Consider the following 12,369-nt stretch of genomic DNA (forward strand, 5'->3'; position numbering starts at 1 on the left):
GGCTCTAGAGCGCAGGCTCAGTAGTTGTGGCGCATGGGCTTAGTTGCTCCGCGGCATGTGGGATCTTCCCAGACCAGGGCTCGAACCTTTGTCCCCTGCACTGGCAGGCGGATTCTTAACCACTGCGCCACCAGGGAAGCCCACCCCCAGACTCTTAAGAGCGATTTGAGACTGTTCTAAAAGGCACAGCTTGGGGAAAGATACAAACTCTAATATATATACGATAAATATAAAGTATTTAATATATTAATATTAGATATCATATACAGTATAATATAGCATAAGACAGTATAATATCATGTATAGTAACATATCAGGTATGTAATATACAAGCAGCTCTTTTTGTATATACACACACATATGTGTATATATATTATATAGTTTTTCCATGAGCCACCAGGGAAGCCCAAAATTAACCATTTTTGATGAACAATTCAGTGACATTTAGTGCGTTCACAATATTGTGCAGCCATCACCTCTGTCTAGTTTCCATGACCCCAAACAGACACCCTCTTAGCAGTCATCCCCGCAGCCGACACTGCGGTTTCCCTCTCTACGGATTTGCCTATTCTGGACATTTCATATCAACGGAGCCATGCGATGTGTGTGCCGGGCTTCTCTCCCTGAGCCCCACCCAGGCTGTGGTAGGGGTCAGCTCCCCTAGATGGATGGACCACAGTCGGCTTATCCACTCACCAGTGGGGGGACATTTGGGCCGTTTCCACTTTTCCGCTATTGGGAACAGAGCTGCTACGAACAGGCGTGTACAAGTATCTGAGTCCCTGTTTTCAGTTCTTTGGGTTTATATCTCAGAGTGGAATTGCTGGGCCATCGTGGTAACTCGGTGGCAAGATGGAATTCTAGAAAATTCTATAGCTGACTTCTGGGGGAAGTGCCGAACTGTTTTCCACAGCGGCTGCCCGTTTTACTTTACAGCCCCACGGGCAAAGAGTAAGGGTTCCCGTTTCTCACACCCTCAACGACGCTCGTTTCTGTTCTTTTTTAAACCCAGTACGTGTGAAGTGATGTCTCACTGTGGTTTTCATTTGCATTTCCCTGATGCCTAATGGTGATGAGCATCTCTTCACTTCCTTATTGACCTTTTGTAAGTCTTCTCTGGAGAAACGTCTCTCCAAGTCCTTTGCCCATCTTTGAATCAGGCTGTTGTTGCCTTCTAGTTGCTGAGTTGTAAGAGTTCTTTCTATATTCTGGACACTAGAGCCTTGTTAGCTATATGATTGCAAAAGCTGTCTCCCATTCTGTAGGTTGTTCTAAATCAGTTTTTTGTTTGTTTGTTTGTTTGTTTGTTTGTTTTTGCGGTACGCGGGCCTCTCACTGTTGTGGCCCCTCCGGTTGCGAAGCACAGGCTCAGCGGCCATGGCTCACGGGCCCAGCCGCTCCGCGGCATGTGGGATCCTCCCAGACCGGGGCGCGAACCCGGTTCCCCTGCATCGGCAGGCGGACGCGCAACCACTGCGCCACCAGGGAAGCCCCTAAATCAGTTTTTTAAAGGAATTTTTACGTTTTTGGTCAGACTCCCGCGTTCATGGTTCTGAGTAGCGTGTCTCACTCCTGGGGGTGCTGCGTTATCGCCCCGCTGTGCCTTGAGGTTCAATGGCCCTCGGGAACGAGGGTCTGGTGGGCCTGGGCGGGGTCCCCAGCATGGCTCTAGGATGGAGGAGTAGGGGCACTGTCTGCAGCGCTAGACAGGGGGCTGCGGTGACCCGGCCCAGTGGGCCTTGGGGGGCCCAGGAGCAGAGGGTCGCAGGGCACAGACGCCCCGTCCCGTCCACCCCCCAGCCCCGCTGTCCCCAGTCGCACCTCTCTCTTCCTCTGTTGCCCCAAACAAGCTCCTTTCAGCCGCATCTGGTGGAAAGCTGGGCGGCAGGGAATTGGCAGAGGGTTCGTTCATTCATTCATTCATTCATTCATTCATCCATTCATCCAAGATGCTCACCGAGCTCCCAGCTTGCCAAGGGGATGCTGGGATGAAGCCAAGCCCGGTGGAGCTCTCGACAGTAAGCAGAAAAGTCTGTGTGGCTGTAATTGCAGGAGATGCTCAGCCGGCCAGGGGTGGCTGGTGTCATCAGGGTCTGATGCCAGCAGGGTGGGCAGAGCCATCTTCCTCCCGGGGAAGCAGCTCAGCGGGGCCTGAGGAAGGAGCCAGGGTTGCTCAGCAACAGGGAAGAGCATTCAGGCTGGGGGAACAGCATGTGCTAAGGAAGCTGGGGGCACCAGGCACAAGAATCCCAGCTCCCCGGGAGCTGGAGGGTCAGCCCAGCCCCCAGAGGCCTGTCACCTGGCTGCTTCTCATGACTCCTGCTTCCACACAGAGGGTGCTTCTAGAGCAGAGTCCCCCAGGCGCCTCGACCCACGTTCCTGTCTTCCTGGGATCCCGAACGTCCTCACTTGTCTCAGAGAGTGCACTCAGAGTGACACTGCCCGAGTTCAGCCCCAGCTCGGCCCCTCGCGAGCTGTGTGACCTCTGGCAGGTTCTGAGCCTCTCTGTGCCACAGCCTCCTCGCCTGCAAGGCGTGGGTAGTAAGAATGACCGAAGCTGCGGTGGTTCCCGTGCACGCACATGCTCTCTAACCCCCCTCTCACCCCCCTGTTCCCTGGGGGGTGGCCTGTCCCTCTGTTCTAACCCCAGCACCCGAGGCCATGCCTGGCACGTAGTGCCTTGGGGACAGCCGGTCCCCGGGACAGTTCCGGCCGCAGCCCTGCCCCTGGCTCTGCAGCCTCGGGGGTCACTGCACCTCTCTGTGCCTCAGTTTCCTCATCCATCGGATGGGGGTGGTAACTGGGCCCGCCTCCTGGGTGGTCGTGAGAAGTAGGTGAGCAAAGGCAGTAAAGACCTGAGGGGACCTGGCAGTGGCGGAGTGGTCAAGAGCGTTGCCAAGGCTGCTCACCCGGTGCAGGGAGGGAGCCGAGGGCCGTTGGCCTCTGGTCCTCCGGGCCTCCCTCCCTTGCCTGGAGGCTCGGGGTGGAGGCACTCAGCCCAGAGGACGAGCAGGGCAGGCAAATTTCTGCAAAGGACCAGAAAGGAACGTTTTAAGCTCGGCGGCCACACGAGCTCCGTTGCAAGCACTTGCCGCGACCGTTAGAGCCAATGCAGCCACGACAGCAGGCCAGCAATGGGCGCGTCCGGTGGCCACGATAACGTGATTTGTGGATGCGGAAATCTGAATTTCATCATTTTCACATCTCACGTGGATTTTTTTTTTCCCCATCCCCTTAAAAATGTAAAACCCGGGACTTCCCTGGCGGTCCAGTGGTTAGGACTCGGCTTCCACTGCCGGGGGCGTGGGTTCAATCCCTGGTCCGGGAACTAAGATCCCGCAAGCCGCGCGGCATGGCCAAAAAACCAAAACAAAATGTAAACCCCATTCTGGGCTCGCAGGCTCCACAGAAGCAGGCCCGCAGCCTTTAGTCCTGGCTTTTTCTCCCCACTCCCCCACCCCGGCCGCCTTTTCCCCGTCTGTTAAAGGACCGAGGCCCCATCCGCTCCCAGATCCCTGGATGCAGCTGCCCGGTGGGCCTGGCCGGCTGCACCTCCTCCTTGCAAGCATCGGGGGCTCGGGAGAGGGCCTGGGCATTGCCCCGCCCAGCAGCTGCTGTCAGGGCACTAGGGATATGGGGGTCCCCACTGCACACGCGTGCCCTCCCTGACCAGAGGCTGGGCGCCAGCTGGTGGCTAAGATGGACGCCTCCTGGGCGCCACGGGGAGGGTCACTGCCATGTGCCCAGTGCAGGCCCCCAGGAAGGGGGTCCGCTGCAGACACGCCCCCGGTGACCCACCCCAGCTCGTGTTCACGTGCCCACCTCGTGAGGCCTGTCCATCCCCCCGGGGCAGGGAGGGGGAGGGACGCCTTTCTCCCACCTCCTGCTTCCTGCGCCCCGCCACCACCCCCTCACCGCCACACACTGTCCTCTTCTCCCCTCCTCCAGCAACCTGAGTCTCTCTTGCAGGCGGAATACAGGCTGTGCAATGGGTCCGACAGGGAATGTGTGTCCCCGACAGCCAAGGTCACCAAGAAGGAAGCTCTCAAGGTGGGCCCAGGCCTGGGGAGGGGGCACGGTGTGTCGTTTGTTGGATGAATGGGCACACCCCAGCCAGTGAGGCCACACCTCCACCCCAGCCTGCCAAAGGGAGGGGGACAGACTGCACCCTGGCCACCTCCACACCCCCTCTTCCTGTCCTCTCCCCGCCCCCTCTTCGTCCCCTGGCTAGACGGTGGAGGCCCTCACGAGTAGAAGGCCCCCCGGGGAGGGCCAGCCCAGGGCCTTCTCCCCTGACCCACCTGCGGGTGCCCTGGGCCCAGGCACAGAAGGAGAGCTACCGCCAGGAGAAGAAGCGCGCCACCAGGCAGCTGCTCAGCACCCTGACAGACCCCAGCATAGTGATCATGGCCGACAGCCTGAAGGTGAGCGCGTGTGTGTTCCAGCGTGGCCAGGCTCCCTCGGGAGGCCTCCCCCAGGGACAGGGCAGGGCCACCAGCCACTTGGGGGACGGTGAGGCATGCTGGCTGCTGCAAATTGTATGTGTCCTGGGGCTGCCCTGACAAATGACCACAAGCTGGTGGCTTATAACAACCAAAGATGATTCCCAGGTCCAGAGGCCAAAGTCCAAAATCAAGGTCGTGGCAGGGCCAGGCTCCTTCCCAGGGCTCTAAAGGAGGGTTCTTCCTGCCTCTCCCAGCTTCTGAGGGCCCCGGGCATCCCTGGACTTGTGGCTGCCTCCCTCCAGCCTCTGCCTCTGTGGTCACCTGGCCACCTCCTGTGTCTACGTCCTCTTCTCCTCTTATAAGGACACGGTCATTGGACCAGGGCCCACCCGGCTCCAGTGCAGCCTCCTCTTCACTCGGTCACGTCTGCAGAGACCCTATTTCTAATTAAGGTGGTGGGGGGGGCCCTGACCTGCTGGCGGGGGTCCCAGTGTGCCCCTAGAGCCCCCTGCTGGGATACAGGAGGGAGGTGAAACTCGGGCTTTGGGAGAAAGGACCGGGGTTGGGGTCAGAGGCCCCAACAGCGAGAGAGATTCCCCCGGCTCCCAAGCTTCGGTTTCCCGCTCCGTACAGAGCGGGCAAAGCTGCCGAATCCCGGGGCTGCCACGAGGGGCAGAGGAGACAAGGAGACCAGGGAGCCTGGGCGTCTACAGAGCCCTGGGCCCACATGGCTCCTTTCTTCTGCTCCACAAAATTGTGAGTGAAAAATGAAGTACAAAAGTGAATGTTTAGGCTGAGAGAAGAAATGATCGCAGGTTTCAAAGTCACGAGGCTGACAATTGCAACAGTCGTATCCGTTTCCCAGTTCCCCCCAGCGCCCCGGCAGGGCCTTTCTTGAACCTGGGCTCACCAGTGAATCTGGCTACAGCGTCTTCCTTCGGCTTCACCGTCGTTCAGGGTTCCTGTTAAACGCTAAAAGAGAACGCTGCCCGGAGCCCAGAGCCCTGTGTATCCGCCCCTCCCGCGGCCGTCCGGACGCCCCTGGGTCCCGGGCAGGCACGGACGGCAGCGCCCCTTCCCCCAGGTCCGCGGAACCCTGAAGAGCTGGACCAAGCTGTGGTGCGTGCTGAAGCCGGGGGCACTGCTCATCTACAAGACGCCCAAGGTGGGCCAGTGGGTGGGCACGGTGCTGCTGCACTGCTGCGAGCTCATCGAGAGGCCCTCTAAGAAGGACGGCTTCTGCTTCAAGCTCTTCCACCCGCTGGACCAGTCCGTCTGGGCCGTGAAGGTACCGCGGTGCGAGCCGTGGGGCTCGGGAGGGCCAGGCGAGCAGAGCGCCCCCGGGGGCGGGTGGCTGTGTGGGAGGAGAGCACGGATGGGCAGTCAGCGGGCTCGTCCCGGGGCCCCAGCGGCACGGAGTCCAGAAACGGGCTGACGGTTCCCAGGGCTAAGTCACTCGGTGGCCAGGGGGTCCCATGTGGTCACTGGCCTTCTATGTAGAACGCATGCGGAGGTTGGGGGCGCTCAGGGCCTGGGGGCCCCGTGGGATGAGATCACACCCCGAGCCCTGTCCAGAGGCTGAGGAACGCGGCCATGTGAGGGCAGCTGCTCTGAACCCAGACCTCACCCTCCTCACCTGGGGGCTGCCCAGCCCAGGACCAAAGGGGGTCGGCTTGCCAAGTGAAATCCTGAATGCCCGCTTAAATTTGGATTTCAGAGGAAGAGCAGAAAGTTTTTTTAGGGGCTTTCCTGGTGGTCCAGTGCTAAAGAATCCGCCTTCCGATGCAGGCAGGGGACGCGGGTTCAATCCCTGGTCGGGGAACTAAGATTCCCCTGTGCCGCAGGGCGACCAAGCCCGCGCGCCACAACCACTGAGCTCACGGGCCTCAACTAGAGAGCCCCCATGCCGCAAACTACAGAGCCCACGCGCCCTGGAGCCTGTGCGCCACAACTAGAGAAGAGAAAACCCGCGTGCCACGACTAGAGAGAAGCCCGCGCACTGCGATGAAAGATCCCGCGTGCCTCGGCGAAGAGCCTGCGTGCCGCAACTAAGACCCGACGCAACCAAAAATAAATTAAAATAAATTAATAAATAAATCTTTCTAAAAAAAAATCTTTTTAGGATAAGTGTGTCCCCAAAAGAAACGAAATTGAGTTATTTGTAGTGAGGTGGATGGACCTAGAGACTGTCATACAGAGTGAAGTTAAGTCAGAAAGAGAAAAACAAATACTGTATGCTAACACATATATATGGAATCTAAAAAAAAAAAAAAGTATGTCCCAGATATTTCACGGGGTATACTTATACTATATATGTAATTTTTCTGAGATTCAGATTTAACTGGGTGTCCTGGATCTGCACATGCTGATTCTGGCCACCCTAAAGTGGGGGGCTCAGAGCTGGAAAGCCAAGGGTGGGACCACCAGCTAAGAAGGGGGACAGAGCGCCCCGCCCGTTCACCTCTCTTGCTGCCTGCCACGTCTGCGTGGCCAGGTGCCTGACCCTGCCTAGGGGCCCCGAGGCCCCGGAAGCGTCCACGCGTGTCTGAGTGTGGGTCCACATGACCGCACGACCTGTGTTTCCACCCATCCCCGGCCCATCCCTCGGGTGACGCCGGGTCTCTGCCTCTCCAGGGCCCCAAAGGTGAGAGCGTGGGCTCCATCACACAGCCCCTCCCCAGCAGCTACCTGATCTTCAGGGCCGCCTCCGAGTCGGACGGTGAGTACCTGTCTGCCCTGCTGGTCTCCACGGTGACCCCACCTGAAGCACCCCTCCCCTTGGCGGGATTTAGGCCGGGTGTATGGGACCCCGGTTCGGACCCCTCCACCGCCATCCAAGGAGGCAGCCTGGTGTCAGGGGACGAGCCCGCCATTCACCAGCCCCCTCTCTGGAGCCTCAGTCTTCCCCGTGGGCAAAAGATGAACAGTAGTACTGTCTCCCCAGTTGCTATGCGAATCTGATGACCTTATTTAAAAGCAACCAGATAACAGTTACTGGGTGCCAGCCACGCGCCAGGCACCACTGAATCAGCAGATGCTACTGTTAGCATCCACGTTTGACACATGCGGAGACAGGTTGGGTGAACTGCAGGTGAGAAAGTGCTGGAGCCCGGGACGAAGCCAGGTTCCCAAATCAGCGCACGTGTTTGGAGCGCCCTCTAGTGGCTGCTCCGAGTAAACACGGCTGCCTTCCCCCCCCCCGCCCCACACACACACCGCCCCATCGCCGAGCCCTGAGGGCTGGCGCCTCCCAGGGATCTGGTGTAAGACTCCCACCCCACCAGCGGTCCAGGGCAGGCAAGGCCCTGCCCGAGGCAGCCTGGCCTGAGCACTGGGCTCCGGCCCTCCTGGCTGGGAGTCTGGGGCAGGCGACCGCCCCGAAGGTGCCACGCCACCCCCTGGTGGCCAGACGCTGCATCCACGCTCCAGGGGGCTGTCCTGAGTCCCTTGAATGCCACCTTCATTTCCCCAGCCCCCCACTCGGTGCCAGGCCCCTCGTGGGCCCTGGGATGGGCTGGGCAGCTGGTGCTCCCATGGAGCCTGCAATCTAGTGCGGGAGAACACCAGCAGACCAGCAGACAAGGCCAACTGGGCTGAAGCATGAGCTGAGTCCCTGATGGGGTCGGGGGCCATGGCCAGGGAGGAAGGGCATCCACAGCCCCTGTGGGTATCAGGGTGGGCTTCCTGGAGGAGGAGGGGGAATGGGCTCGAAGGATGCATGCTATTCAGGATGTCTAGTCCCTTGTGGCAACCACAAAAAACGCACGTCGGGGCCCCAGGCCCCACTCAGCAGGTGTGGATTTCCCAGCTCTCGCCTGCGGGTTCCGCTCCCATGAGCTCCCCACCTTCCGCCACCATGAACTTTCAGCCCTGGCTGAAAGTTGGAAGGTTGGTATCCAGCCAAGCCTGCGGTGAAACCCCCCGCAGGACGCCGCGTGTCCTCCTGAGAACCAGGAGCCACCATCCCTGCGAGCCCCTCCTCCGCGATCCCCGGCGCGCCCCTCCCAACGCCGGCCCCGGGGATGCACCACAGGGAGTTAGGGAAGGAAATTCACCGTCTCCAAGAGGGTCACACTTTCAAGGCTTGGAGAAGGAAAGAGCCGAGTTCAAGGTCCTTTAATCCCAGGTCCAGCCCGCGGGCGGCCTCTACCGGAAGGGCTACAGGGGGCTGAGGACAAGGGCTGGGGGCCGGAGGCCGGAGGCGGCTGGCTCTGTCCACCCCACCCTGCCTCCCCGCCCGCCTGGCCCTCCCCTCCTCCCGGAGCTGTTCCAACACCAGGGCCTGCCTCTCTGCCGCCTTGGCTCAGCAGCCCCTGCCCCAGCCTGCCACCCCCCACTCCTGCCCTGTGCTCCAGGCCAGGAAAGCCCTCCGCGCAGAGACCCCCTCCTGCCCCGACCTGTGGGGGCCGGTTTCCATCAGGGAGGGCCCTCGCCCTGACGCCACAGGTGGGAGCTCGCAGGGCCTCTGGGTGCAGAGTGGCCTGAGCTTGCTACGCGTATGACCTTGAGGGGGTCACTTACCCATCCTGGCCTTAGCCCTTGTCTGTAACGGGGGGGACTGGCAGTGTGCTGGGAGTGGGGGGTCCAGTGGGGGGCTCCTTGTTGAGGAACGGAGGGATGGGGCCGGGCAGGCTCCCTGGCAGAGGGGCAGGAGGCTCCCCAGCGTGCAGTGGGTGCCTCCCCAGCTGGGGGCTGCTCATCGGCCCCGCCGCCCCCGCCCCCGCTACAGGCCGCTGCTGGCTGGACGCCCTGGAGCTGGCACTGCGCTGCTCCAGCCTCCTGCGACTCAGCGCGTGCAGGCAGGCCCGCGACGGGGAGCCCGGGTCCTCGCCAGACGCATCACCCTCCTCGCTCTGCGGGCTGCCCCCCTCGGCCGCCGTCCACGACCAGGACCTGTTCCCGTGAGCAGGGGCGTGGCGGGCAGGGCCCAGCCCCTCCCGGGAGCCTGCTGGGGACTCCCGGGCCCGGGCTCTCCCTGGCACCACCGCCCGGGGTCTCCTTGCACGTGGGGAGGAGATGGGGCGCAAACGCCGCCGCGGTCTGGCTGCCCAGGCCCCAGGCCAGGAGGCAGGCCTCCTGCACTCGAGGTGGACCGGGGAGCCTCAGGGTGTCCGCCTGTGAGCTGGGGCTTTTAGTGTCAAATGCCCGTCGCTGAGGCTTTTCAACACAGGGGTGGGGCTGAGGCGCCCGGCAGCGAGGGGTGCCCCGGGTGAGGGTACCGGGGGGGGGGTGCCCAGAGGTGGGCGTGCCCGGGCCTCACCTGTGACCAGCAACCCACGGGCGCCATCCACCTTCCAGACTGAACGGGTCCTCCCTGGAGAACGATGCCTTCTCAGACAAGTCAGAGAGAGAGAACGCTGAGGACTCGGATAAGGAGACCCAGGAGCACAGGCGGAAGGCCGAGGGCGGGAGTGACCAGTCGGAGGCCCCGGGGCGCCCCGTGCGCAGAGGGACCACGTACGTGGTGCAGGAACACGAGGAGATGGGGGAGGTGAGAGCCCGCCCCGCCTGGGGCTCGGCCGCCGCCCAGCGCCGCGCCCCGCATCCCTGGAGCGATGCAGGCAACGCCTGGCCGGCCCCTCGGGGAGAGCTCGCGGGGCCTGCTACACCCAGAGGGCCAGGGCCACGGGAAGGCCAGGATGGCCAGGACGCGGGGAGAGCCGGGGAGGGCCGCGGGGCTCTGGTGAGGGTGTCGGGAAGGCCACGGGGGAGTTTCAGGTGGCGGCCTGCCGGGGTCCAGGTGAGACTTTCAGAAGGTCAAGGGGCAGAGGTGGCGCCTGGGACCCGCTACGGAGGAGCTGTGGTCTGGACAAAGCTGACGGCGCCCTGGACCCGGGTCGGGGTGGGGAAGGGAGAAGGGGTTCAGGGCGCGTCCAGAGGCAGACGGGCAGGACCCAGCCTGACGGCGATGCCACCCGTGAGACGGGCGCTCTGGAAGAAAGAGCTGGCGGCTGGGGGTGGGACCCGGCTGTGTCCCAGCCTTGGACACGCAGGGGAGACGCTGCTGCCCGGGAGGGTCTGGGGCTCAGGGGCCCATCTGGACATAGGGCTTGGGTGGGCAGCCCAAGGGGCCCCGGCACCCCAGCCTTCAGGGGCTGAGCACAGACGGGGCTCCGCAGAGGAGCCCTGGGAGGCGTGGCAGGGAGGGGAGGGCTGGTCTCAGGGGCAGCTGTGCTGGGAGCTGGAGCAGGACAGACAGGGTGACACGGGGGGGGGCGGTGACCTTCACCGGGGCACTTTGGGTGGAGAGGAGGGGCGGAAGCCAGAGGGAGAGGGTTAGAGGGAGTGCGTGTGGGAAGGGGGGTGCAGGGCTTTCCCAGCTGCGGCAGCTGCCATGCGCACCCCGAAGCTGGCCTGGACGTCAAAGCCAGGGAGCCACGGCCTCTGGGGGCTTCCCCTCCCCTCGGTGCCCAGGCGAGCTGTCCAAGCGAGTGCTCCTAGGCCTCCGCCACAGCTGTGCAGACACGGAGAGGTGGCCCTGGTCAGCAGGGCGCTGATGGGCCCTGAGGCAGGGTTGGCTGCCGGCACCCCATTCTGCTGCCTCCCTGGGGGGTCAGGAGATGGGGATCCACAGCCAAGTCTAGCCACACCCCAGGCCCGAGGCCCTGGAGCCACAGCCCGGGGGTGGGGGGGGGAGGGGCTCGGCGTTGGCCCCGGGACTGCGGCTCGACGGCACCCCCCGGGAGTGGAGGGTCCCCGATGCACAGCCCTGCCTGGGAGCACGTGCCCCGCCAGCCAGCTGTCTTTAGACAGCTGCACGACCCTTTCTGAGATAGTTCTGCCCGCCTGAGGGTTTGCTGGTTGGTGCGGCCTCCCAGGCCATCTCCCAGATGGAGCCCCCCACCCCGCTCCCCTGCCCCCCTCGCCCCCTGCCCAGACAAGGCCCCAAGCCCCGGGGCTCCGTCTCTCTGTGGCACGTGTCTGGAGCCTCGGTGAGGGTTAGACGTCTCAGGGAAGAGGAGGGGCCCAGGGCGGCCCCCTCTAGCCGTGCGGTCCTGGACAAGGGAAGACCCCCTCGCGAAGGGGGTGCAGGCCTGAAGCACCTGCGTCACCCCATGAAGACAAGATGGGCTGGGGGTGGGAGGAGGTCTCCTCGAGCACGTGGCACCTGCCGCCGTGGCACAGACCATGCCGAGTCCACAGACGGTGCCAGCGGCCACGGCGGATGGGCACTGCCCGCGGGGAGGGCCCAGGCTGGCCAGGGGCAGAGGCCGACCGGAGCCGGCCTGGGCCAGCAGCTGCCCCTCGGGCCTGCTGGAAAACGCAGGGCTCACGTGGGGCTGGGACAGGCCCGCTGGGTGTGGCCGCCCGGCCAGGGGCTACGCGTGGCCGCCCTACCCCGCATCCCGCCGCCTCCAGGCTCCCCGCCCGGCTCTGGCTGCAGCCTGACCGCGGTCCCTCCGCTGGCAGCTGGGCGAGGCATCGCAGGTAGAGACGGTGTCTGACGAGCACAAGAGTCTGATGTGGGTCCTGCTGAAGCAGCTGCGGCCGGGCATGGACCTGTCCCGCGTGGTGCTACCCACCTTTGTCCTGGAGCCCCGCTCCTTCCTCAACAAGCTCTCCGACTACTACTACCACGCCGACCTGCTCTCCAGGTGAGCGACGGGGAGGTGCCCAGAGACACCCCCGCCCGGGCCCCCTCAGCCCCTGCCTGCCCCGCAGAGAGTCCTGAGGGTCCCCAGGAAACCGTCCCTGAAGCCTCTGCCTCCAAGGGGCCCGGCCTCCGTGGGAGGAGCTGGTGGACACGGAGGACGGGCCAGGCCCACGTCCGGTCAGGGCCACCATCACAGGTGAGCCCAGCACCTCCTGTGCACCCGAGCCCTGGCATTGGCGCCCTCAAGCTGAAGAAGGCCGAGGTTGGAAGGGGGGCTGCAGGCTCAGCAGCCCACGCAGAGGGAGCTGGGTGAGGGCGAGAGCCTCCCGG

General features: G+C 63.1%; 1 protein-coding gene across 1 annotated transcript in view; it reads left to right on the forward strand.

The window, feature by feature from the left end:
* The window catches only part of OSBPL5 (oxysterol binding protein like 5), a 74,086-nt gene that overhangs the window by 46,309 nt on the left and 15,408 nt on the right, over positions 1–12,369 (forward strand). The window contains 11 exon segments of the mRNA XM_055079524.1: positions 1,851–1,904; positions 1,907–1,968; positions 1,970–2,018; positions 3,970–4,050; positions 4,232–4,258; positions 4,260–4,424; positions 5,530–5,733; positions 7,080–7,164; positions 9,175–9,346; positions 9,744–9,936; positions 11,856–12,040. Coding sequence (XP_054935499.1) covers positions 1,851–1,904; positions 1,907–1,968; positions 1,970–2,018; positions 3,970–4,050; positions 4,232–4,258; positions 4,260–4,424; positions 5,530–5,733; positions 7,080–7,164; positions 9,175–9,346; positions 9,744–9,936; positions 11,856–12,040 — 1,277 coding nt within the window.

The sequence above is a fragment of the Physeter macrocephalus genome, chromosome 18, assembly GCF_002837175.3.
Source record: "Physeter macrocephalus isolate SW-GA chromosome 18, ASM283717v5, whole genome shotgun sequence".
In the NCBI taxonomy this organism is placed as follows: domain Eukaryota; kingdom Metazoa; phylum Chordata; class Mammalia; order Artiodactyla; family Physeteridae; genus Physeter; species Physeter macrocephalus.